This window comes from Ambystoma mexicanum, chromosome 10 (assembly GCF_040938575.1).
Source record: "Ambystoma mexicanum isolate Mex_15411 chromosome 10, UKY_AmexF1_1, whole genome shotgun sequence".
Taxonomy (NCBI): domain Eukaryota; kingdom Metazoa; phylum Chordata; class Amphibia; order Caudata; family Ambystomatidae; genus Ambystoma; species Ambystoma mexicanum.
The window spans coordinates 843,568,405-843,596,060 of NC_090932.1; the positions used below are offsets into that span (position 1 = coordinate 843,568,405).

General features: G+C 46.7%; 1 protein-coding gene across 1 annotated transcript in view; it reads right to left on the reverse strand.

Moving 5' to 3' along the window:
* The window catches only part of ZBBX (zinc finger B-box domain containing), a 1,294,113-nt gene that overhangs the window by 876,349 nt on the left and 390,108 nt on the right, over nucleotides 1-27,656 (reverse strand). The window contains exon 8 of the mRNA XM_069618490.1: nucleotides 8,631-8,792. Coding sequence (XP_069474591.1) covers nucleotides 8,631-8,792 — 162 coding nt within the window. The remainder of the gene's footprint in view (nucleotides 1-8,630; nucleotides 8,793-27,656) is intronic.

Below are 27,656 nucleotides of genomic sequence, written 5' to 3' on the forward strand. Positions count from 1 at the left end.
GGGCCTTGATCACATCGAACACGATCTTCTCATGGTGTCCATCTTGACTTACTAGCGTCACTTCTTGGGTGGTATGCGTTACTGGTCCGGAGGCTATCTCCGTACCATTCACCGTAGTAATGACGTCCTTTACAGCCTTTGGACAAAGTCGGATTCATCCTCAAAACCGTTTCATGATCCACATAATTGCCGATGGCACCGCTGTCGACGTAAGCTTCAATCGCATGTAATCGATCCGGATGTTCAGGGCTAATGAGGACCATAGGTATCACGAAATGCGAGGTCACGGAACTGGTTTTAACGCTCGGCAAGAGGACCTCTATTCTTGTCGGGCGAGGTCGTTTCCCTGCTCAGAGTTTGTGACCCTGGTAACTGCAGCTCCTACTGCCTTCTTGGCTGGTTTCACCGGACAGTCTCGAAGAAAGTGCCCCGAGTTTCCGCAAAAGAGGAATAATTGCAGCTGTTTTCTCCTTTCCCGCTCCTTTTGTGTTAGTGGTCCTTTCAGGCCCCCTATTTGCATGGGTTCCCCGGAGTCTACTCCTTTGGTAGGAGTTGGTGGTTTGGAAAATACTCGAGCATCAAACTTGGAACGATCGGCCTTCCTGTTCTGCAGTCTGTGGTCAATTTGAACGACTAAGTCAATATAGTCTGAACAGTCTTGCGGGGGATTCACTACTTGGGCTAACACATCTTTGAGCTCTCCACGTAGACCTCTATAAAACAGCGTAATACTTTTGTCCTCAGGCCATCGAGTTTCCACTATCAGTCTGTTGAAAGACGCAATATAAGCCAAATGGTCTTGATTACCCTGTCGCAATGAAAGGAGCTCATTGTCCAAGGCCTGCCCCTGTGAATGTCTTGCAAACAGTTTTTCCATACTGAGCTGAAAAGCTCGAAAATCATGGAGAACCGGATCATCTTGATTAACTAGAGGGATCGACCAGTCTGCCGCATTGCCACTAAGGTACGAAAGCACGAAAGCTACCTTAGCTTGATCAGTTGGAAAGGCTGCTGGCCGGCATAAGAAGTGCAACGGGCACTGATTAATAAATACTGCAAACCTCTTTGGGTCACCAGAAAATCGTTTGGGCTGAGCCAGAGGTACATTCCCAGGAAGGTTGATCTGCACTGGGTTCGTAGAGGATGTTGAAGGAAGATTTGCCCCTGATGCGGGTAACGGAGTTTGTCCGGCTTGTGACTGTAGCAATTGTCTAGCGAGATCGTCTGTTCGCTCCTTGGAAATAATCAGTTCCCTTCTTAGAGCATTTGTTTCCTGACGGGCTGCATGCACTTCTGCTCTTAGTTCCCCAAGTAACTGGGCTAGCTGGTCGGTATCCGAGGTTTCCATAGCGCCTGCGTGGGAGTTTCGCGATAGGCTTTGCGTTCTGTAACGCTCACCTGATTCCCGCAGAGGCGCCGGTCTTGACTGGGTGAATGCCGTATCTTCAAAGGTGATGTGTAACACACGGTTGGCTCTTTGGGCTGGACCTCTGTGCACTGTATGTCTGACTCGAAGAGTAAGATGTCTTAGGTAAGTGAACGCTGAGCTCTCCATCTGCCTCGGGGCAGGGTGCCGTAACCAGTTTCTTCACTGGATAAGGGTGCAGGCCTCTTGACCTCAGAGGACTGCTGTCCGTCGTTAACTGCACGAACGGTAAGTTCTGGGCACTTCAAATGTCTTAAGTCTTTTGTAATGATATCTCTTGTTTTGCAGGGTTCCGGCGATGGCGGATAGCGGGCTGATGAGAGTTGATGATCGAACCCGCGTGAGGAATAGAAGCGCCTGGAAGCACGTAAGTAAGCGCTTGTAGCCTGCTTCAAGATGCGCACTAACTGCCCCTTTTATCTTGCAGGTACAAGTTCGGAGCTTTAGAGAAGCTGAAGGGTGCTGGTATACCCACTGGATTCGGCGTGGGAAGGAGTAATGGCACGTGAGTAATAAAGTTGCCCAATGTCTTTAAACGCACCTTCTTTTGTCTTTCAGATGCGGGATGCAGCGCCGAAGGCCTCCGGTGCGTGCGAAGAGCTGGTAAGCTTTTGTCTTTCAGATGCCGGAATGCAGCGCGAAGACCTCCGGAGCATGCGAAGAGTAGGTAAGCCTTTGTCTTTCAGATGCCGGAATGCAGCGCGAGGCGTTGGTGACAGCCGATGGACCAGGTAAGAGATGCGCTGCCACTGAAGACCGTAGTGCTAACCTGTTCTTTCTTTGTCTTTACAGGTGCTGCTGAAGACTGGATTCCAGGATAGTAAGCCTTTGTTCCCTTAGGCCCAGGATCAGAAGCAGAAGACACGATGAGCGTTCTGCTGCAGAGAATGTAGAATAACGCAAAGCAAGATTCATCCATCGGGTGTGGTTTAAATAGCCTCCTGTAGTGCTTAGGTGTCTCCTTCCACAGCCACGCCTAAGAAAAGAGTTCCTGCTTTCCAGAAGAGTTCCAGTGTTCTGAACCTAGGGAGTGGCTCCTGCCCCACCCAACAGGAAAAGTAGTCCCAAACAGAAGAGGATCAGGGGTTCAACTGGCAGGTAAGTAAGCAGCATGGTCTGCTGCAGGTAAGTCCACCCAAGCATTATGAGCCCGGCGCTTCCAGCGCTGGGACTGGGCATCTTTATGAGCCTGGTGCCACTGGCGCCAGAACAGGGTCCAAAAGGTCCCAATTGGGACTGGCTGGCACTCGGAACCGGGGTTATGGGTCTGCTTCCAAGGGAGTCGGGCAAGTCCTGATCTTTTGGAAGCAGAGATCATGACACAGCCAGTCCCAATTGGGACCTTTTGGACCATGTCCTGGCGCCAGTGGCACCAGGCTCATAAAGATGCCCAGTCCCAGCGCTGGAAGCGCCGGGCTCATAATGCTTGGGTGGACTTACCTGCAGCAGACCATGCTGCTTACTTACCTGCCAGTTGAACCCCTTATCCTCTTCTGTTTGGGACTACTTTTCCTGTTGGGTGGGGCAGGAGCCACTCCCTAGGTTCAGAACACTGGAACTCTTCTGGAAAGCAGGAACTCTTTTCTTACCTAGGCGTGGCTGTGGAAGGAGACATCTAAGCACTACAGGAGGCTATTTAAACCACACCCGATGGATGAATCTTGCTTTGCGTTATTCTGCATTCTCTGCAGCAGAACGCTCATCGTGTCTTCTGCTTCTGATCCTGGGCCTAAGGGAACAAAGGCTTACCATCCTGGAATCCAGTCTTCAGCAGCACCTGTAAAGACAAAGAAAGAACAGGTTAGCACTACGGTCTTCAGTGGCAGCGCATCTCTTACCTGGTCCATCGGCTGTCACCAACGCCTCACGCTGCATTCCGGCATCTGAAAGACAAAGGCTTACCTACTCTTCGCATGCTCCAGAGGTCTTCGCACTGCATTCCGGCATCTGAAAGACAAAAGCTTACCAGCTCTTCGCACGCTCCGGAGGCCTTCGGCGCTGCATCCCGCATCTGAAAGACAAAAGAAGGTGCGTTTAAAGACATTGGGCAACTTTATTACTCACGTGCCATTACTCCTTCCCACGCCGAATCCAGTGGGTATTCCAGCACCCTTCAGCTTCTCTAAAGCTCCGAACTTGTACCTGCAAGATAAAAGGGACAGTTAGTGCGCATCGTGAAGCAGGCTACAAGCGCTTACTTACGTGCTTCCAGACGCTTCTATTCCTCACGCGGGTTCGATCGTCAACTCTCATCAGCCCGCCATCCGCCATTGCCGGAACCCTGCAAAACAAGAGATATCATTACAAAAGACTTTTAAGACATTTGAAGTGCCCAGAACTTACCGTTCGTGCAGTTAACGACAGACAGCATTCCTCTGAGGTCAAGAGGCCTGCACCCTTATCCAGTGAAGAAACTGGTTACGGCACCCTGCCCCGAGGCAGATGGAGAGCTCGGCGTTCACTTACCTAAGACATCTTACTCTTCGAATCAGACATACAGTGCACAGAGGTCCAGCCCAAAGAGCCAACCGTGTGTTACACATCACCTTTGAAGATATGGCATTCACCCAGTCAAGACCGGTGCCACTGCGGGAATCAGGTGAGCGTTACAGTCTGTTAAATCATCTTGCTCAAATGGAGGAAGCGCAGGCCTGCTTCATCCTAAAAACTCAACTACCTTGCTCATTAATTGCCTATATGAGGCATCAGCACGATTAGAAAGGTCTAGTTTTCCAAACTCCAACTCAGGTGATGTATCCACACCACTGGCTGTCTGCAGGTTGTCATAAATATTTAATTGTGGACTCCTCAGATATTAAGGCTTCTAGGACATTTGGAGTACCATACTGTAAGCCAAAAGGAGGAGTGTTGTCATCAGAAGTCGCATGTACCTCATAAATTGAGGATAATGCCTTAAAGAAATCCTTCGTTGGCAAAGGTTTATAAGCCTTCTCTTGTGCCATTTCTCAGCTTCGAACATTGCGTTGACTACGGCTTTGAGGCCAATGACGCCGAAGTTTTCGACCCTGGCGTCGATGATCTCGACACAGGCGTCAACGACTCGGATGCTGTAAGATCTTTTATTGTCAACATCTTTTTAATCAATAATGCCTTCAAAGGGCTGGATTCTCAACTTGTGGAAGCCCTTGACAATTTCGGTTTGAGGTCTTGATGGCTCCTGATGTGATTCTGGCCTGCGCCCTTGGCTCGAGGGCAAACAGGATTTAGCCTACAACTTTCCTTTGTCGTCTTTATGCAGAGTGACTGGGGCATGGCTTCTCTGCTCTTTCTTCGAGGGGGTCAGGGCCTCCCTCTTGAAAATGTGTTGCATTTCTCTCCAAAACTCTTCCCACTGAACAGAAGTGGAGGATTTGGTCGGGCATGTGATCCTCTCAGGAGCGGAATCACTTGAGGTGGAAGGCGATCTAAAAGCCTCTTCTTTGTTTTCTTTGATGAAGACAAAGATTGTCGTGATCTACTCCTGGATTGAGATCTTTCTTTGGATCTCTTCCATCAAGGAGAATCTCTCAACTGGTCGGATGCCGTTTTTTTTTTTAAAGGAATTTCAAAGGGGTCCTACCCACAACTAATTTACCTTTACGCTCCCTTTAGAGCCTTATCAGTCATTGGCTGACAGGAAACACAGTCCGTCGTGCGGTGCTCTGTGCTCAGGCACCATAGGCATACACAGTGGGTATCAGTAATTGTCATTTTTGACCCACAGTCTTGACATTTTAAACCTGTCTTAAGTGTTGAAGGAGCAGACATTTTAATTTTAATTCGAAGAACCGAAGCGTGCCATAATTCTCTCGAAGTGAAAGTTGCATCGGAAAAAAACGAACTGAAGCCAATGGGCGCTGCGCATGCTATATATACCTGTGATGATATCGACCATTTGACGGAGGCCCTTGAGGGACATCGAGTCGACAGGACCAGTGTACAGCACCCTCTGTCGAGGAATTTATTTTCCAAAGCAGCTGAATCTGGAAAAGATATATTACAAGATGAGGAATACGTGGAAGGAGACAATCCATTCGGAGAAAGGTGCCCAGAAGGGTAAAGAACAAAGAAACATCACAGACAGTGAGATGCGGAAGGCAAGATACAGGGCCTGGGGAAATCTAAAGTTGTGAGGAGAGTATGAGTAAAGAGTTTAAGGAGCATGTTAGGCAGTTAGCAAAGACATTGACAAGTGTGAAAGACATTATGTTGAGGGGTCCACTGTAGAGAAGGTAATTGAGAAGGGATACTAGAGAGATTAGCTGCAGGCGAAGTTTAAAGACAGTATGGCCAAGACAAATGTAAGAGAAGTTTCCCAAGGAAAGGGATGGGGCTATCATCGAAGAAGGGAATTGCGAATGGGCTAGAGGAGGAGTTAGTCTAGTCGGCTACCATCTCAAACTACCAACATCTCTGGATCTGCTTCCAGAGCTTTGGGACTTGTTTGGCCTTTGCTGATAGCTCTAATCACTGGGCCTGACTGCTGCAGGCTGACAGAGCAAGAGAATCAGTCCAACAAATAACACAACCCTGTTTCCCAACAATTAGAAGGAATAAGGAACTAAAAAGAGCAGGTCATGTCCGATATGGAGAAAGAACAGGGGGACATCCCTGAGAGATTGCTACTGGATGAAGAAAAGACATTTTGAACTTTTAGCTAACCCTGAACTTTTAGTTAGTCCTGACAGTTTACTTGAGCTTCATTGCTTCCCTGTTTATTATTGTTCACCACTCTGTATTGAAGCCCTATTAAACCACACATTTTATTTTGGTCCCCTGATGAGGTTGTGACTTCAGTTTTCATCCTGCACCCTTCACAAGCCTTCATACAGGCCATCCACCATCTTTGAATTTAAGCATCTTCTGCATGGAAGACACACATGGCCATGTGTGCAACGGCCTGTGTATCTCTCTCACTCCATTTTATTATGCAGGACCGTTGGTGAGACGAGGGTGGAGTATAAAAGCCCACAGTCACAGACCCTTGCTGTCCCTTTGTGCCTGGCGCTGCCGTGCTACCTGCACTGTTGGTTAGTGTGTCCAGTAATCCTAGTGAAATGTGAGCTTTTCCTCTCACAGGTGACATGTAACACTTTTCATGCTACCAACTATGTGGATTCCCTCAAAGAGAAAGAGCACAATGGATTCTCTTATGGAAATTCCTTGCATCCTGTTGGTGGCATGGTGGGAGAAGCCTGGGCATCCCTCTCACCCAAAGGAGAGCATAACTTGACTAGTATTGGCATTTAGCCCCACTGGGGATAGCACCATCGACCTCCAGGCTCAGGAAGAGAACTTTGTCAACATATCTGCCGAACCTCCTTTGAATTCTCCCCCTAGGACTCAAGAGGAAATCAGCTTAAGTTGTTAGTGTGCCTCTCTATGAACTACTTTAAAAGGAATAGGGTTAGAAGGATAGGGGGTTGAAGTCTTTAGTTTCTTTGGTTCTTGCTAGTCATGTGAGAGGTGCATAATCTGTGGCTAGAGTACATGTTCACCTGGCCAAAAAATAATTAATGGCCAGACACTCTATTTCAATCAGGACTATGCTTCCTTCACTGTGGAAGCATGTTCCTCTATTGAAGAGGATCGGTTGTTCTATCCCATGGGGTACTTGGGAAGAAACAGTGCAGAGATTGTTTCTGGAGACATATTTCTGTAGTATCAACATATCTTTCCAATATGGCATACTGAGGTGGGGGTGGATGAAACAGTAACTTTTTCAGTCACATGAAAGCCTCTTCCCTAGTCTCAAACCTCTTGATTTGACTGAGCTTGAATCCTTGTGGTGGTCCATTATGGGTCCGGTCAATATTGAGCAGTTTGGGATGAAGTATATGTGGTACCCTAAATACTCTAGGAGGGATAACAGTTCCTTTTTATTCGTAGGCTGCTGAATCTTTTTTCTTGACTCCTGTGGTTGTACCATCCCCCTTATGATTTCAGAGGCAAGGTATTTTAAGGTGGTCAGAGCAAGATGGCATTTACCTGGGTTTCCTTTTAGGAAGCCCTTCCTGAGACTCTGGGCAACAAGGTACAGATGTTGCATGCACTCTTATTGCAGTGTTATCAAGATACGCCCCGACGTAGGTTTTCCAGTGTTGCAAGAAACAGTCTATAAACGGTTGAAAAGTGTCTGGGACTCTGGAGGCTTAAAGGTAATTTCATTAATTGAAAGAGCCATTGAGGCGATTCAATGAACAAGGGTACAGGTGTATTTGGACGGGTCTACAATCTCAATTCTTTCATTGATTGTGGGCATAGTTTATGAAGGAAACCTTGAAATGTCACTGTCCTTTCTAAAATTGATGTAAAACCTTCAGGAGCCATGCAGTTTCCCCACAAGGACAATGGGGAAGACCAGTGACTCTGGGTATGTCCGATGACACATAACTGCAGCGTTGTCTGTACCTCTTCTTGTAGTGCTTTTTTGAATGAATTCTGGAAGTCATTAGGGTCGAATGTCAACTGCTTTACAGGTGGTTCTCTATCAGGTGCACAAAACCAGAGGCTCTTCAAAACATCTCTGTGATGACATCTTAAAAATGGTTTGGCTATTGCCACAGATCAGCAGCAAGAGATGCTTTCAGGTTCTCTGTTATCATTTTTCGATGGACTGAAAGAAGCCTCTATCACAAAGTGAACATCAGCACTGGTCAACAAATCATGATCATTGGGGTCCTACCAGGCCTTCAACTAGTTAATGCAAACGGACCTGGGAAGTCATCCAATGTTTAACCCGACAAAAGGTAGTAATTCAGATTGCTAGGGACCTTACTAATTCTACAGGGTCCATGCCATTTGGCGAGAAGTTTGTTTTCTGAGTTTGGGAGGACAACCAGGATCTGGTCACTGAATTGCAACTTCCTCAATGAGCTTGGCAATCATGAAGGCACTTCTGCTTTGCCCAAGGGGCTTGTGGTTGCTTTTAGATGATCTCACTCAGCAACAGAAGATTCTTCTTGTTAGCTGGGTGACATTGTTTCCATGTCCTTGTGACTTTCTCAATCTTCTTTGAGGAGATCAACATCACCTTGGTGTACGTAGACCAGCTCGAAAGGTGAAAAATGTTGGAGGATTGGGGTAGGGAGTTTGCCTATGGCAACCATGGCAGTAGTTCATCTAGGTTCCGAGTGTCTTTGTCAACCAACTATTGTCTATTTTTCAATGGATTGTGTTGTTTCAAAATTGCTTGTCGTCTTACCTCAGTACTGTAAGATTGACCAATTTCGGACGAAGAAAGGTTCTTAGAAAATAGTGGACTGTTGGTTCTCTCTTTCTTTGTGTCAAGCTTCAACAAGCTGAGATCAATTTCTTTTTTGAACTGTTGAGCTGCATCCAACTTTCCAATGGCTGTGTATTTTCCCTGTCAATGATACACAAGAAAATCAACATCATATTGGCCTTTCCCTGAAAATTTAAAATACTAATTTGATTTTAAAACAATAGATATGCACAACCATTAAAAGCTAAATTGTCTCTACTTCTACAGAATATTCTATTGTTACATGGGACTCTAAACATACAAACATATATTGTCTACTTTTTACATTTACATCTTTTTGCATACATCTTTTGCTGAGTGATTCAAAGAGACGCAACTCAATGTTTGATCTTGAATAAAATTGCACATAGACGAACGCTAACCATTCTCTAAAAGGAGGTCTAATGTCCCTCATAGATAAGCTGTATAATGATTGTGCAACCCAAAGGCAGCTTTAGATGTTTACAACAAATGGTATAACAAAAGGCATTCTGCTTTATAAGACATTTTTACAGAACCTACTCCAAATTAAAGAGGTAGATAGAAACAATAGCTTCCAGAGTTGCAAAGGAAAAACGGAAATGTAAATTGTCTATTTGTCTGGGCCTATATTCTCTTTCATAGGCATCTTCATTGAATTTGTGAATAATGTCTCCACCCACTTGCAGGATCTCGTACGAGAGAGAGAAAACTCCCTTTTTTACATTGTAATAACTAAACAAAAAAATAATTAAGTTTCTCCTATCAATATTTAATTTTCTTTTTTTGTTAAATCTTTTTATTGAATTTCAAACATTTAAATCAATACAGTCATATGGTACAAAAAACATTTCACATTTGTTACGACTATGGCCTCAGTTTTCTCCACCTGAAGGTCATCATATTGTTTTAAGGCCATAAGCATGCCCACTTCCATCGCTGTAATATCTATCCCCCCCCCCCAACTCTCCCTTCCCACCCACTCCTCTCATCGCCAGCTTCTTCTAACAGCCCAGTGGTAGGACGTTTTTGTTCATCATCTATTCTTGTAATCTTCAATGTTTCGTGTATAGTGTTAGGACCCAGGAAGCACCACCGTTGGGCCACAGATTTGACCCCCACCCTGCCAACTTCAATCAGTGCTTCCAATTTGTCACCACCCTCATCAGTGATGAGCGTTAAAATTGTAGGATTCAGCCATGAGCTACAGGGTCCCCCCATAACATCCCCAACATGCTGTTAATGCTGTACATAGAAGTCGGCGAGGGGCCTGGAGCATATGTGTCTGCACCATGGATGGTCCTCTTGTTCTGCTCCTAGGTCCTCCCCCCTGACCCCCCCCGTCTACTTTGAGTTGTGTGTCTCTGAGATATACAACACCATTTTTGGTGCAATTTTTGTCATTGTTGAGGTTAAATAAATGTGTCGGCCAATTCCCAGAAATATCCAGCCTGTGCCGACCTCGAGAGGCGTTGGCGGGTGTTATGTTCCAAAGAGCAATGTTTGGCCAGCAGCGGCTGCCATGTGGATTTGGTGGGTGGTCTAATGGATTTCCAGTGGAGGATCAGGGACTTCCAGGTGGCGAAGAGTATTATGTGTATAATCTTACGCTGTGGAGGGTCCACATGTCCGCCCGAAGAGTATCGGGTTGGTTGCTAGTTCGACATTGGCTCCAACTATGTGGGTGATCCGTCTATGTACCGTGCCCCAAAATGCCACGATCAGTGGGCAGGACCAAAGGATGGTTCCCATGGTGCCCAGACCCCCACAATGTCGCCAGCATGTTGGAGAGTGTATGAGGCCCATACTAAAAAGTTTGCTAGGCGTGTAGTACATCCGTTGGATCATTTTATATTGGATATCCCCATTTTGAATGCTCAGTGAGACCGCCGGTATGGATTCAAAGAAAACATATATGTTGCTAGGGTCAAGCTCGATCCCTAGGTTGCCGGACCATTGGGATGCCAGTATCCGACTACGACTGACATTGTTTGGGGCACAAATAGCATAAAAATCGCAAAGACGTGGGGATGATATTGTGTTCTGTTTGGTAGGCAGTGAAAAAGTCGAAAACATTATGTCGAAAGACAATGTTGAAAAAAAAACTTCGACTTTTTTGTTAATATTTTCTTTTTTTATTTACATGTTTGTTTTGGGTTCCGTGAGTAAAAAAAAGGGGTCAAACAAAAAAAAAACAATTTAAAAAGGGAGAGGCTGGGGGGACCCCCCATTTCGAACAAAAAGCCATTAAAAATAGACATTCAAATTATTTTAGTTCGAATTATTTTTTTTCGACATTATGACTTTCGACATAATGTCATTCGAATTTATCACTATAAACCGTTCTGTTCCATTGCGAGTTCGTCCGTTGTCAGTGTCGTCTGTCGGGTCTGTTCAGTGGTGTGTTTGCAAATTACTGATAAGAGGATCATATACTGGAGCCAGTCTGCCTCCACCAGTCTGAGAACCCACTGAGCCTTCGGAAAGCTAATTGGGGAATTTTCTTTGTATAGATCCATAACCCGGACGTGCAGCCGTGTTGTGTCTTGGTTATGGTGTAATTTTAGTCCGTAAGACAAAATTGCCCTCACACTGATCCATACCGGTGCCGCCTGAACTGATGAGCCTAGTAGGGACGGTAATCTGTGCCACTGTGCGAGCATTGGGCAGATTATTGGGTGGCTCTTAATCGCATCAGGCAGTTAAACTGGTGGGATCGCCAGAACCTCGGACGGTGTGAGAGGTGCCAGCAGGGACAGTTGCATAGATTTCCAGCTGGTCTGTGTGATGCTGCAAATGCATCGGAGGGACAGGGCCTCCGTATCCTTGTCCTTTACTGCTTTTCATCGTGTGTTCTGTTGTTTTTTCGGCACAGGAGTTCATGTGGGACTCCTGGCGGTGCAGCTCTCTCTTTTTTGGTTTGGTGAACAGACACATGGGATACCCTTATGGCACCCCTGGTAGGGGTGCAACCCTGTGCCCCCAGTGTATGGTTTTGGGCACCTGTGTGTGACCCGCAGAGCAGGTTACGGGCTGGTGGCAGCTCCGTGCTGAAATGACTGGTGCCCTGAGCGTCCTCCATTTTGGGATGCCAAGCCCCCGTCACTGGAATCGACAGATTCCTTATGGAGACAAAATGGCCCCCCATGGCCTCTTGCCTTCCATCACCTGTTACCTTGATCTTCCCAAAGTCCCGGGAAGCCCTGCCTCTGTCCCTTTCCCCTGACCGACTGTTGGGTGGAAGTTCTGTATATGGTAGTGTGGGGAAGTGCCGACCAGACTGGCTGGCTGGAGCCTTCTCAACGACCGTATTTTGTGGGTACGCCTGTGGGTGGGACCTGGGTGAATGGAGTGTGTGACGAATATGGATTCTATGTTGTGGCTCTCTAGTATCTGGTGTTTGACACAATGGTTGAGACAGCCCTTCCCGAAACCGGTATGAATGCAACTTGGAGTGTTGAATGGCTCGGTACTTGTCCCAATACACATAACTTGTTGTGAGTGTCTGGAGAGAAGTGAATGGCCTGAATACCTCGTGTGCCTGATTGGCTGCCTGCATGAATGCCCGTAGTCGTGATTGGATGCTTGAGTGTGACCCAGCGGAATGAATGGGAGATCAACAGTATATCTGGGGACCTCTCACTGCTAGGAATCGTGTTCGGAAGCTGAAGTCCACTACGATGAGTAACTGGAGTAACTGGAGCTTAACCTTGAGCCCTGCTGGACGAGAAGAATGACTGTTGCTCTCCTTCGCAATCTGACAGCTGCGGTGCCTCAAAAACGGACCCAGAGAGGACCTGGTAAAACGCCCTCTTCCCGAGCTAAGAGGGACCATCGTGCACAGCTGATCTTTGCCTAAGCTCCCTGGTAGACAGACCTTTGACAGGCTGCCGACCCGATACGGGGATTGCTGCGGAACTCCAAGGAGAAGCACCTGGACTGTTGTCCGCCACTGTCGCCAACCGCCGTTGCCGACTGGAGCCGCCATGCTCCCATTGCCTAAGAACTTCATTTTTCCAAGGACGCTCTTGTCCACATCGTCGCCGCTGTATCCTGCCAGAGAAGGCCTGATCGTCGACGCTGTGGGTTTCCCACCACCCAAAGACCACAGAGACGCAGACGACTCAATGCCCTTGCTGGGCCACAGTTCACCAACACTTTGTGGTCCAGAACTATTGACATCGAGGTGCCCTGCACGCCTCTTACTTGCAGGAGGTTCACGCTTCCCTGTCAACGAGCACCGCTAGGAACGACGCGGCCACTTCACCGTTGTAGCTCGACCTGTTCTCTGTCGGACGTTCGATGACCCGTAACTCCTGCCTGAAAGGGAGGACACTTAAGAAGGTTGTCGATTTCCCCGATGAGGAATGCTACAACGCCAAGGTACTTTAGGGTTGCAGAACTATTGGGAAGGCTAGGGTGAACAATATATGGACTGGGCTTGTATCTTTCTTCTACAGGTTGCCCAGGTGGGGGGATCTCCACACAGAACCGTGTTTAACGGTAGTTACCAGTATTCTGCCTATTGCTCAACCATCTTGCTTTCCTTCCTCTCTCTACTGCTGGTTTCCTCTTTATTTTGGTCTGTGTGTCATTCTGACCGTATTCACTTTAATAAGATCTGATAACGTTAGTGGTACCACTTTAGAATTGTACATATTTACCATTGCTGATTTTCAGAGGACAAAGTGAGTTATCGTGATATTGTATATACCTTTGAACATTAATTATATAAAGACTGTGTTGTAACCGATACAGTGTGTGGACATTCCTTTGTAGGTGCTTGGGGACTACACTGTACTTAAGAACCAGCTTGCATCACCTACTGAGAAGCTAGGCCTTGATTGCTGGACTAGGTTACCATAATAGAGAACCTTGGCAGGGGTCTCTGTGCCTCCCCTCTACCATATAGAGAGCGGAAGTGCAGACCCCCCCTCCGGTCTTTACAGTCTGGTCTTCTGCATTCAACCACTGTTGAGCCCAGAAAACTTAAGCGCCTAAGTAGTACGTCTGCCATGACAGTAGCGCTAGGCCACCATCGGTCTTAGAAGCCTGAAGGATCTCGAGTTTAAGCTGCGCTTTCTTCACCCTCCATATGAATCTGGATATACTGGTGTCTAGTTCTTTGAACATTTGCTTTGCCGGGGCTGAGGGTAGCATAAGAGCAAGATAGGTCAGCTTCGGTAGATCATTCATTTTGAAGGTATTTATTCTTCAGGTGAGGGATAGGGGTAGTGAATCCAGATTTAATTTTCTGCAGAACCGGGGGGGGGGGGTGGTAGTTTAACTCGAGGATCTTCTCGAGGGCGAGAACGATTTTCACACCTAGATATGAGATACAGTTTAGCTGGAGTTTAAATGAGGTCACCCCTCCTGAATCCCAAGGGATGTCAGATCTCAGTGGGAGGAGCTCTGACTTCGCCAAATTAATTACATAGCCAGCCATGAGACCTATCTCCTGCAGCAGCTGACATAGTCTCGGTAGCAAGGTCTTATATTTGCTAATGTTTATCAACAGATTGTCTTCATATAGGTATACCCGATGCTCCTCAGTGCCCCGTAAAATGCAGTCCATTCTGGGTCAGCACATAGTTTTACCGCCAGGGGTTCTATGGTCAGGGCATATAAGAGGGGGGAAGGGGGCATCCCTGTCACGGGCCTTAGTGTAGGGAGAAGGGGGTCGATGTGACGCTGTTGGTGATCACCGATGTCATCGGGTCAGTAGACAGCGCTTTACCATCTTAGTGTATGCTGTCGGGAAACCATAGGTGTCTAGTACTTGAAACAAAGTCCCATTGGACCTTGTCGAATGCCTTCTCGGCATCGAGCATTAGACTTCCTTCCTCTGGATCGCACCCCCAAGCTATAACATGCAGTAGTCAGCGGATGTTGTCAGTGGAATGCCTTCCGCGAATAAAGCCTGTTTGGTCTCTATGGATGAGGAGTGGGATCAGTCTCTCTATGCACTGCATTAGGCACTTAGGATTTTCACATCAGCATTGATGAGGGAGATGGGGCGATAGGACCCAGAGTACCTTGGGTCACGTCCCTTCTTGTGAAATACTATTATGTTGGCCGCTAGCATGGAGCCTGGTAGGTGTCCGCTGGGCCCTGCCCCCGCAAAAACTGACTCAAGAGTGGATGCAAGGCAGTCGGTCAGTGCCTTATAAAAGTCAAAGGAAAGCCACTGGGACGGATGCCTTCCCTGCTGACGAGGATTGGATTGCTCAGGTTACCTAATTTGCAGTAATTGGGGTGGCGAGGCTTTTGGCCTGGACAAGTCTAATTTGGGTAGCTTGATGGCTGCCAGGAAGTCACTAACACGGTGGGGGGAAAATGGGGTTTGTTTCGTGTACAGTGTGCCATAGAATTGTGCAAACCGTATATTGATATGTTCCTCCCCTTGTATGTGCCCATTTTGGTCTCAGAAGGAGTCAATAATCAGCGCTGCTTGCCTGCTGCATAGGGCAAGCGCCATAAGGCGCGGGTGTCTATCTCCTTCACAGTAACATGTTTGCGACCAACTTGTGAAGGACTTCTGGGCGCGGGAGGAGGTCACCCATTTCAAGTCTTATCTGAGACCCATGACTTTCGCGTATGTTTGTGGGTCGCAGGTGCGTTAATGGCTTTTTTCAGTGACCCATATGTGCGTTATCAGTTGTTCTTCTCGTAACCCCGACATCATTAACTAATGGGACCATCTCAATATACATTGACCCCAAATGAACGCCTTCTACGCATCCCAGCAGTTTAGTGCTGGGTATTTCTGAGGATAGGTTTGTTTGCCAAAACATATACGTATCCCCCTCTATGTACTCACGGAAGCCTGGGTATCCTAAGGCCCTTAAGTAAAGACACCATGTCGATCTCCTGTGTGGAACCTCTGGTAGTTCAATACTAAGTAGGACGGGTGCGTATTCCGAGAGAGTAGAGGCCAATATGTCGCATTTATGGATGAGATGTGTAGTGTTAGAGGGGAGGAGCCAATAATCTAGTCTGGAGTAGCTGCTGTATGGGAGCGAGGGGTCCTTAGGCCTCCTCGCGTCGTACGCTCCTCAGTACAGGGCTTGGACCACGTGCCTCCAGTAGTGGGATTGCCCCTTGCCCTTATGTAAAGTTAACCACGGTTGACTGCTGCATAGATGGGACTACTGAGCAGGACACGGGGCATCCATCTTTTGTGCCCCCTTTCGACTCCATCTTGGGTAAACAGGCCTCACTGCGATAGTACAGCAATGCTCAGCTCCCCTTCCACCGCGGCAGCCAAGGACAGACACACACACACACACACACACACACACAAGGCGCGCAGGAGTCTGGCTGGCCCCCACCCTTGCACTCACCCTGCGAAGGAAAGCTCTGCGCTTCCATTCTCACGCTGAAGCTGGAGAAAGTTGCAACAATCAATATGCTACAGTTTTCTTCCTCTGAGATCACGGTTTGTCTGAGAACTGGCATTTGAATCTGGATGAGCTAAGCACTTTCTGCTTGATTCGTCTTCATAAACGTGCAAGCCACCCACCCCAATTAGAACAATTTATTGCCATCCTGACCCTGCACCCCCTGTAAGGTATTTCTTTTAAGTAGCAGACCCTCGCCTGTGCTGCGAAACCCACCCAACACACCCACTACTAACCTTAAGCATTTTTACTACTATATATGTTTTTATCTGTACTAATGAGTTTGAAACCTCGCAGATATGCGAAACACAGCTTGATTCTTCTACATGCACAATAAGGTCAAGGCCTCCAATTAAAGCCACGAATGACCCAATTGTACTGACAATAATCATTGTGTGTGACTTATGTAGAAATGTGACAAGTAGCATAAAATGTTTTAAATAATTTGTTATTTAGTGTGTAACATATTAGCTTAGGTAGTGACCACAGTGACCGGAACCTGACCTGCATGGGAGCACAAGATGTTTGACGTCCGTCAGCTACTCAGCCAACCAGGAGGAAGAGATGCTACCCACACCTACAACACCACACCGTCTGGCCAATCGGGTCCATTTAGTATTTTTTGTTAGAGTTACTTTAATTAATATAAATGTTGGCACTGATGTAAAGGGGGGAGAGTTTTTGGGTTATTTCCTAGCTGGAGAAATAAACCATCCTTTGAACTCTTGCAGCCGGGTCTCAGTGCCTCTTTCCCCGACAAGGGGTTGTGTCTACTATTTTATTTTTTCTCTCACATGTAGTAAGCCGGGGAAAGGCACCTACATTTGTGGTGACCCCCGCGACGTGATTTAGAGAGGTGCCTTGAGGCCTGTGCCGCCCGGCAGCGAGATCCACGGCGCCCCCCCAGCAGAACCATCGCCTCCGCGGTTGACCAGACTGTGCACACCAAGAAGAAAGGGTTAAGGGTTCCCGGTTGACGAATACCCGATCGAAAAAGCTGCTCGCCAAGGCAGGCCATGGCTTGGTTGGGGGACGGACCTGAGCGAGGTCCGGCCGTGGGCGGCGACCCTCGGAGTACCTGACTGAACACGTGGAGTCCCTGTTGCAAAGACCCCAAAGGAAGGTAAGGGGAAATACGGGAAGAAGGGAATTAGCAACAAAGGGAAGGTAGCCAAGAATAGGGTCTGCTTGAATGACGGTGAGGCTTTTCTTATCTATCCTTTATATAGCCATTAGGTGTTGTAAGAAGTGAGAAGAAGAAGAGAAGTCGTATCCTAGCCCGTAGGGGGTAGAAGGCAGCGCTGCGTAGCATTTGTCCCGACCAAGTGCAGAATAGAGATAAAGAGAAAAATAGTAGGGGTCTCGAGTAGGCTCGGAGTAGTTTTTAGAATATTCATTTTCCGTGGAAGTAAGAAATCTTGAGACATAATAAAGGTGAAAGAGGTGGGAAGTGAATGCGAAATAGTAGGTAGTATAGGGAAGAAGAAAAAACAGGGACAGTAATGGGAATAGGGAAAGAACAAACACGCGCAGGCAGTGCATGTGTATGTTGCATGATTATATATTTGTTGGTCTGCTTTTATGTATATGTCTTGTTGAACACGCTAAAGTATTTTAATACAAGTAATTTGTGATTGATATAAGGTAAAGCAGAAGAAATAAACTGTGAGGGGTGATCAGGTAACACCTCTCAGAAAGCTAATGTGACATATGGTAATTGTGAGCATTGATAAAGAACGTATTATTTCCACATATTGTAACTGACATACCTAGTTAGAGGTGGGAAGAGATTCAAAGGTACTAGAATACACAAGCAAGGAAAAGAAACATTGCCATGGGGGAAGTAACACCACTAGCACACATTTGCCAGCACCTTCCACTTTATAGCGACAGGATACAGAAGTATCACGATCAGTGGATCACTGAGATAAAGGGAGACGGGGTCACACCAATTTGGCCAGAAGGAGGATCATTTGACAAAAGAGTGTTGGACCTAGTATCAACACATTTGTTAGCGCGATATAAAGGGAAACAGTTACAGAACCGGAGAGAAGTGTTAGATTTATGGCGAATGTTTGAGGAAGTTGCCCCCACAGCAGAAGTAGGTACAAGCCGAATGACAGAAAAGCAGAAAAACCCTGAAGAAAGAGGCGGGACACCAAAAGGGGAATGCTCAACAACTACAACCGAATAAGAAGTAACAAAAATGTATCCCTTAATGACTAGGCCAGTGGTAGGGTTTAGTGAACCCCTGTATATACCACCCACCGCGACTGCCCAAGGCGGGCAACAGCCCCCGAACCTCCACCATATGACAAAGGAGGCCTGTATGGCCCAACGAGCACGCCTCCTGTGGAAATAGCACGTTTAACAGGTGATTTGAACCATCAGCTAGCACACGCACAAATGGAAATAACACAGTTAAGAGCTTTATGTGACAAAGGGCAAATGCTGCCAGGGGGAGGGGAGGTACCCCCGCTGTCACTGGCAGCTCTCACACCTCCGATCGGGGCAGCAAGTAATGCAACCCCAGCAGCCTCGGTATCAGGGCAGTCTATAGTATCACAAGGGACGTTATCACAGCAGAGGCAAGAACAAGAGTGGCAATCAGGACAGTTCCTGTTCCATTTGAATAACAAGCCAGTGAGAATTATGCGCCCAGATACACCACAGAGTCAACAAAGTGGGGATCAGGGTGAAAGACAAGGAAGTGAACCCAAGGAAAACTGGGAGGATAATAACGAGCTAGAGTCAGAAATAGAAGAAATATGGGACGATTTAGATGAATACGAAGAGGCAGCTGCTGCAGAGGGGTCCCACGAGCAAACCGCCGTTACCCAGACACACTATCGCCACCATTATGGCAAGGTAGATTAAGACAACGAACAGGGAGGATAGCAAACATATCGGTAAGTAAAACGAAAAAAGGGAAGACAAGCAGAACGGGAAAGAAACAAAAACTACAAATGCCACTGATACATAAAGGAGCAGGTAGGCCTAACTACATTCCGTGGGCCCAAATGGACAAAACCAACTTGTTAAAACTCCTCCCCCCACTGACGGGAGGGGCAGGTAAGTGGATACATGCATTTGAAAAGAACACGGCAGGTGTGCCGTTAGCTATAAGTGATGTAAAAAGTCTATTAGTTTCAGCAATTGGGGACCAAGCAGACACAATCTGGGAAAGGGCAGGGTTCCCGGAATAACGATGAGCTGTGACCGACACGATGGATCACCATTTAACAATGCTCGAGCACAAGTGTGGGATGCATTGCGGCATGCATTTCCAGACGTTCCAGATTTACATGCAGTGATGCAGTGCACAATGGAGGAGAACGAGGATCCTGCGCAATTCATTTTGCGAGTGCAAGATTTATGGAGAAGCAAAACTGGTACGGCATGGAATCAATCAACAGCTTTATTCTATTTTATGATTAAAAAGGGGTTTCCGAAAGAGGTGCAGAAGGCCTTGGACAAAATAGCTGGGATCGAAGCCAAAGGGTGGCCTGAAATTCAGAGCATAATTGTACACCACTGGAGGAGGATCAAAGAGAAGGAAAAGGAGGTCATGCAAAAGAGGCTGGCTGACGAAGCAAAAGTACAGACGAAATTAGTGAAGGTCACTGCCATTACTGCCAGTGCAACAGCAGATAGAGGAAACGAAGGAGAGGAAAACGCGGGAGGAAGGCCCATTGGGATAGCAGCGCAGTGGGTTGGAGAGGACCAAGGACAGTGGAACGGAGAGGAACAGCCATGCAAGGATCGCAGTGGCAGAACAGGGCGGCCCAAGGAAGAGGTGGGTACCGTGGGCAAAGGGGAGGATACAGAGGAATGGGAAACAGAGGGTATGGTGGGCAAGGACCAAGGGGAGGACAACAGGGGTCGTGTTGGAATTGTGGAAGATGGGGCCATTATTCACGAGATTGTAGAATGCGACCATCAGGGTATTTTCAACAGCAGCAACAGCAGCAGCAGCAGCCACAACAGCAAAACGCACTAAAGCCCATGGCGAGACAAAACCCAGTAGGGAACATAAACAATAACCCTTTTGCAGCGGCCGCAAACGGTGCCCCTGCACCATTCCGCAGCATAACGGTCGTGGATGACAACGTTTTTTAAAGATATAACTGATGAAGAATTGTTTACTGATTACGAAGGGGATGGAGAAATAATAATGGAAATAAGCATACCGTGTGACATTATGATTCAATACAGAGAAATACACAACCCACTCACGGCTAACATAAAGGCCCCACTGACAATATTTGAAGACATGGCCAGGGTAGCACCTGAAATTTGGACTACAGGACCACACGATGTAGGATTATTGCACAAGGTAACTCCTATAAAAATTAAACTGAAACCAGGTGCCCTCTTACCCAGAGTGAAACAATACCCAATATCCAAAGAAGCAGAGGAAGATATTAGAGAAACAGTGAATGCACTCCTAAGATTGTGAAAACAACCACAGCAGAAGCCTATAGTAACACACCCATAGCACAATTGATAGAACTCCAGAGAAGGGCCCCACCGGAAGAGCAGGAGTTTTGTGGCAAACGAGAGTGTAAGCAATCAGCCACAGATCTCATTTGGAGACAGGAAACGACAGGCAAGGTAGTGATGCCCGTAGAATTATTAGAAGTAGCATTCCAATAACTGCATTTCCCAGCTCACGTTGCAAAACAACACATTGCCTCAGATATTCAAGAGGATTGGTTTGTTCCTAATCTACACGAATATTTGTCTAAATTTGTGATTGAATGTACTACATGCCAAACTTACAATTCAGGAATGACATTACGAACCCTGCGTGGCACTTTGCCACGCCCTACAGGTCCATTTAGAGAACTACATATCGATTATGCCGATATGGGAGAAAGGTGTAATGGAGCAAGATACTTGATTGTGGTGGTATGCCCTTTTTCACGGTGGGTAGATGCTGGCCCCTGTCCCCATCCCGATGCAAAATGTGCTGCCAAGTTCCTTGTGCGAGAAGTATTCTCACGGTGGGGAATCTGTGACGTGATCTGTTCAGACAACGGCATGCACTTTGTAAATGACCACTTCAAGGAAGTGACCTCCCTTCTGGGGGTGAAACACAAACTATGTTCGATTTATCATCCAATGGCCAATGGAGTTGTGGAGAGGATCAACGGGCTGCTCAAAAGCAATTTATCGAAATTATGCAGCACGTTGAAAAAAATTGGGTATATTGTCTTCCCCTAGCACTGTTCCAACTCAGAAACTAACCATGCAAGGATCATCATTTAAGCCCGCACGAAATTGTGACGGGAAGGAGAATGCACACACCACTCTCCCCTGTTAGGAGGACGTCTGATGCGCACAGGGCTGCCACAGTGCGGGGAGAAGAGTTTAAGGAATACCTAACACAGCTAACGCGCGCTGTACGCAGCATAGCAAAACAAATTGTTTCACCATTTACTGAAGATGTAGCAACAGACACCTCCATGCCGACAGCAGACAGCCCGGAGGGGCCTTTAATGCCAGGGGAGCAAATTCTTGTCAGAAATTTTGTAAGAAGGTGGAATTTACCAAGATTTCATGGTCCATACACAGTGGTGTTCAGCACCCCAACTGCAGTTAAGGTTACAGGGTTAAAGTACTGGGTGCACCTCTCAGACGTGAGAAGGGCACACAGTGTTACACCTCCCCAAAATGAAACCGATTGTGTGGATGCCATCACTGGCACAGGTTGACATGATGAAAATTGCAACTTAGACAGGGAAAGTATAGGGGAAAAGCAAAGGTTTTACATATTTTGTCTTTGTCTCTCTCTCTCTCTTTCTTTTCTTCTCATATATGAATCGTGTTGTTTTTTCTATTCTTTCCTCATTATTTCCATGATGAAATGAAAAGGAATTGTTAAATGCCTAACTGAGTAAAGAAATGAAAAAGAATGAACAATTGCAATTATGTTTCTTTTCATATGACTTAACGAATTTGTCTCGCCCACAAAGGTTCAACATGAGCCAATGCGACGAAATGGCTGAGCAAGTTGAAATGTTAGATAGAAATAGGGATGCCACTAGGGCCAGTAGATTAAATAATTTGGAATGTGTTATAAAATTTGCTGCCATACTATTTGCAATAATCATGTTTTATCTTATTTGGTATAATGTTGTTTTATATGTGGCAAATGAAATGAACAAAGGGGGGAACGGAACTGATATGACAAAACCAGGGTCTAAACTAATATGGACTGAAGCAACGGCTATCTTGAAGGACACTTATAACATTGAATTGAATAGTAAAATATAACATTGCCCCTTGAACAATTACACGTAAACAAAACTGCTATTCCATTGTTGAATAATACTGGAGCCAAGGAAATAGAGCTTGGATGGAATGTAAACGATGATTACTATTGGTTGAATATTTCCAGAAATACAAGCATGCGTACACACATTGCACCAGAAACCACTACTGAATACACAAGTCACCATGAACAACATAGATGAAGCATGGTCTAGAATATTCCCGCTGCAATATCCATGAGTTGGTACCCAATTAAAAAACAGAAGGAGGAGAAAAAGGGGGGTGGGAAAAAAAAGATACGATATTTATCATAACCTGGGGTTAGATGAAATAGAGGACCCCCGACACCCTGACCAATCAAACAAATGGTATTCAGACATGAGCGCCGCAGCAAAGCAAGCAAGTAATGAAAGTTGTTATGTGTGCTCACTTATTCCTCACGCAACTGGAACCCCAAAAATGTTAATCCCACAGGAAGTACCCTTGTCTGAGGCCCAATGTTTGATTCATCTGATGCTGTGTAGAATAAAAAAGATATTTCAAGCACACACAGTCACTATGGAAAAATTGGAAAACGAACAAACTTGCACCAGCAGACGACAAGGAGTAATCTGCCTCCAAGAGCCATTTTTCGTTATAAAAAGGGACAAGATATGCAGATGACAAGTGGCATGATGAAACGATTGAATACAAAGCTGAGGGGCTTCGAGGGCTGCCAGATGAAACATACGAATGGGCAAACGTGCATCCCCATCTGGTCACAGCATATCACCAAGCTGACATGGGTCACACCCCTGGAGAGACCCATAAAGATTCAAAAGGAAATACCGCACAAACTTTGCTTCCATGGAGAATGGAAGGTGAACATGGGAACCGTGCGGCAGTGCAATAAAACTTTAATAATGCCAGTTATGAAAAAAGGCACTGCTGCATTAATGGACATATACTGGATCTGTGGCAAACAAGCTTACCTGCATCTCCCAGCATCCTGGAGGGGCACTTGTGCCCTAGCCACACTTCACTCAGCACTAATGGTGATACCAGAAAGCCATGTCCAGTTTACAGCAAGGCCTTCGGCTGACACATCGACAGCAGGCCAATCGACTGACACATCAGCAGCAGGGCAATCGGCTGAACCATCGACAGCGCCCTATGAGACAATCACAGAGCCCCCAGCATACGAACTATTGTCAGAAGAAACTTTGAAAACCAAGTTGTCACGGAGCAAAAGATCCCATTATATTTCGTCCAATCGTCAGAACTCCTTGCTGAAATCCCACAACAGTATAAGCTTTTTTCATCTGCAGAAACATTCTTTGCATCGTTATTAGCACCAGGCGTTCAAGCAAGGGCAAACGCGAAATGGCTGCAGATAACACGCTGGGAGCTCATCCAGCTGGCCAACGACACTGAAGAAGGATTCAACATCATAAAAATAGAGCTCCGAGCATTGCGCCTGATGACGATGCAAAACAGATATGTCTTAGATCTTATCACTGCGATAGACGGTGGTGTTTGCAAAAAAATTGGGGGGGCTTGTTGCACGTTCATACCAACTTCCGATGCTGATAACGGGACACTGTCACATGTGATAACAGCAGTGCATAATTTAGGAGAAAGAATGAGAGCAGAAGGTGGAGTAGACAACAACACATGGTTCGACGATCTGTTCAGCTGGATACCATCATGGGTGAACATCGCAGTGAAGATACTCATTCCCATCATAGTCTTTCTTCTCCTAATATTTTGTGTGTGCCAACTGGGACTAAGATGCTGTGAAAATAATATGCCTAATTCAGCAATGATGATGGTATCAGTGGGCCGACAGACAATGGTGGCTACCATGATAGATGTCCAAGTACAAACCGGAGAATACACCACACCACAGTATAGGATGACTGCCATCTATAGACAGTATGGGGACGTGGTCGATAATCTACATTACACTACCATTAGAGAACCAAAGAACTTGCTGTGGTATAATGAGGTTTGGATAGATTTAGATGGGGATGGTGGAATATACTTAATGGTCACCCCAGAAGAATACGCAAGAAGAGGTAACAGCTTAAGAAGTGTGTGCAAAGCATGGATGCCAATAAAGGGTACACCTGCTTGGGATGAGGCTGTGGCTGAAGCTGAGCGCTACCGAAGGGAGAACGGAAAGGACGAGATAAAGTAGTTTGTTACTTTAGATGTAACGAAAGGGGGGAATGTATGGGAGCGAGGGGTCCTTAGGCCCTTTTGCGTCGTATGCTTCTCAGTACAGGGCTTGGACCACGTGCCTCCGGTAGTGGGATTGCCCCTTGCCCTTATGTAAAGTTAACCACAGTTGACTGCTGTATAGATGGGACTACTGAGCAGGACACGGGGCATCCATCTTTTGTGCCCCCTTTCAACTCCATCTTGGGTAAACAGGCCTCACTGCGATAGTACAGCAATGCTCAGCTCCCCTTACACCGCGGCAGCCAAGGACAGACACACACACACACACACACACACACACACACACACACACAAGGCACGCAGGCGGCTGGCTGGCCCCCACCCTTGCACTCCCCCTGCGAAGGAAAGCTCTGCACTTCCATTCTCACGCTGAAGCTGGAGAAAGTTGCAACAATCAATATGCTACAGTTTTCTTCCTCTGAGATCACTGTTTGTCTGAGAACAGGCATGTGAACCAGGATGAGCTAAGCACTTTCTGCTCGATTCGTCCTCAAACGTGCAAGCCACCCACCCCCATTAGAAAAATGTATTGCCATCCTGACCCTGCACCCCTGTAAGGTATTTCTTTCAAGTGCCAGACCCTCGCCTGTGCTGCGAAACCCACCCAACACACCCACTACTAACCTTAAGCATTTTTACTACTATATATGTTTTTATCTGTACTAATGAGTTTGAAACCTAGCAGATATGCGAAACACAGCTTGATTCTTCTACATGCACAATAAGGTCAAGGCCTCCAATTAAAGCCACAAATGACCCAATTGTACTGACAATCATTGTGTGTGACTTATGTAGAAATGTGAAAAGTAGCATAAAATGTTTTAAATAATTTGTTATTTAGTGTGTAACATATTGGCTTAGGTAGTGACCACAGTGACCGGACCCTGACCTGCATGGAGCACAAGATGTTTGACGTCCGTCATCTACTCAGCCAACCAGGAGGAAGAGATGCTACCCACACCTACAGCACCACACCGACTGTCCAATCGGGTCCATTTAGTATTTTTTGTTAGTGTTACTTTAACTAATATAAATGTTGGCACTGATGAAAAGGGGGGAGAGTTTTTGGGGTATTCCCTAGCTGGAGAAATAAACCATCCTTTGAACACTTGCAGCCGGGTCTCAGTGCCTCTTTCCCCGACAAGGGGTTGTGTCTACTATTTTATTTTTTCTCTCACACGTAGTAAGCCGGGGAAAGGCACCTACACTGCCATGGCGATTAGAGTAAAAGGTGTAGTCCCTCAGGTGTTCATGGGTTGTTTGCCCTAACATCCTTGAATCTAAGTTCAGTAAGCAGAGGCTAGTGTGAGAAACCTGAAGGTGTCTCACTTACTAGTGCCCGGGGATCTGTCATCCTGGTGGCCAGGACACAGCCATCGCTATTTGATCCAGTTCCTGAGGGTGGACCAGTGCGGGAGGATATGCTGGATGGGGAGACTTCGAGGAGTGGAAGTGGGACACTGTAGGGTTAGGCACAGTATCCCCCTTCTTATGACACATTTTACCCGTCCTGTCCAGTAGGATACTTAGAAACTATACCCCCCTTTTTCGACACAAACACTTTCTCAACCCGCGAGCGACAACAGACTAATATCAGAGCTGTTTGCCTGACATGTCTCAACACAACACTGCCAACAACTACATACCTGACTGCCCTTTCCCTTCCCCACTGGGATAAAAGGCAAAGCACAAGAGCATACTGCGAGCAAGGCTGAATTTACGAGGAAACCACTATTCCAGGACAGCAGTTCAAACGGAGGAGAAAGGCAACAAGACCTGAAAGGACGCCAAGGAGGGAGTTGCCCATGCCCTTTTCAACCCAGACCAACTAAGCCTCCGACAAAAAAAACATAAGAACGGGAATCGCAGCTGGTGAATGGTGTCATGGATGTCAGCAGTACATGCAACCCTCCCGCACTGATAGCGAGGGCGGGGAGACTTGCTTGCCATTGTGGTACCGACCTTGACTCCAGCGGCAAAAGAAACGCCAAAGAGTTCAACACAGCCAGTGAGTCGGGGGAACCTGATAGTGGGCCAGACTTTGCTAGACTCTAGGTTGCAGTGGCAACATTAAGACGATAAAGAGACAGAGGTCCTTTTTGTGCGATCTTGGTACCAGAGATAGAGTAGTCTGGCATCACCTGGGCATGTATCTGAGGTTTCTAACTGGTATCCCTCTACGGAACAAAGACGGTAGTGAGCCAAAAGGGGAAGAAAAATACCAAGACCAAGAGGCAATAGGGAAGGCCGATGGAAGGTGTCAAGGTGGTCATAAAGGTGTCACAAAACCCTGTGTACAATCGAAAGTCCTTGACATGTTGCAAAAGAGTTTGTAAAATTGTGAACCCGACTGAGGGAATTGTGAGTCAGGCGTTTGCGCCCGGCAGAGGGGAACGCTGTGCGAACTGGTTTTTGTTGATAAACACGCCCTTGCCATGAGGTAGCAAAGTGACCCAGCGAGACATGATCGCACTTCAGAAGTCTCTGTTTCACATTGGCAAGCACTGTGGAAGGTCTGAGCCCGGATGAGGGGGACCTAACAAAAAGGTGGTTGTTTAAAAAGACATTGGGCCTCATTACGACCCTGCCTCTCCGGAAAGAATGGTGGTTGTCAATCCACCACCACCGTTCTTTCCCAACTGGCTGATTAAGAGTCCTGCAGGCAGCAGGTGTCACTCCCGGCAGGTCTGACCTGGCGGGTTTAACACCACCTGCCTGCAGGCGGACATGGAAACACCGGATCTGTCATAGATGGAGCCGCTGTTTCCATGGTCCCCATCCCCATGGAGTCCTGGACTCCATGGGAATGGGGAATTACCGATTTCCGCCGCCGGAATTACCGGGTCCCATGATAAAAACGTGGGTAAGGAAGACCCCAGCCATAACATCCTGACTTATTTTGTGAATACTTCTTTCTTTTCTTGTGACCATTATCCCACACTATTTTATAGAATAGCGGTAAGGATTAGCAATAGGTTTTCTTAGTGTATTCCCTTTTTATTTGACTAGCCTCCACTAGGACTGTATTCTTTTTATTTGATGGTCGTAGGTTGCTCCCATTTTAGAGTTAGGTTTAGATCAGGTGTTT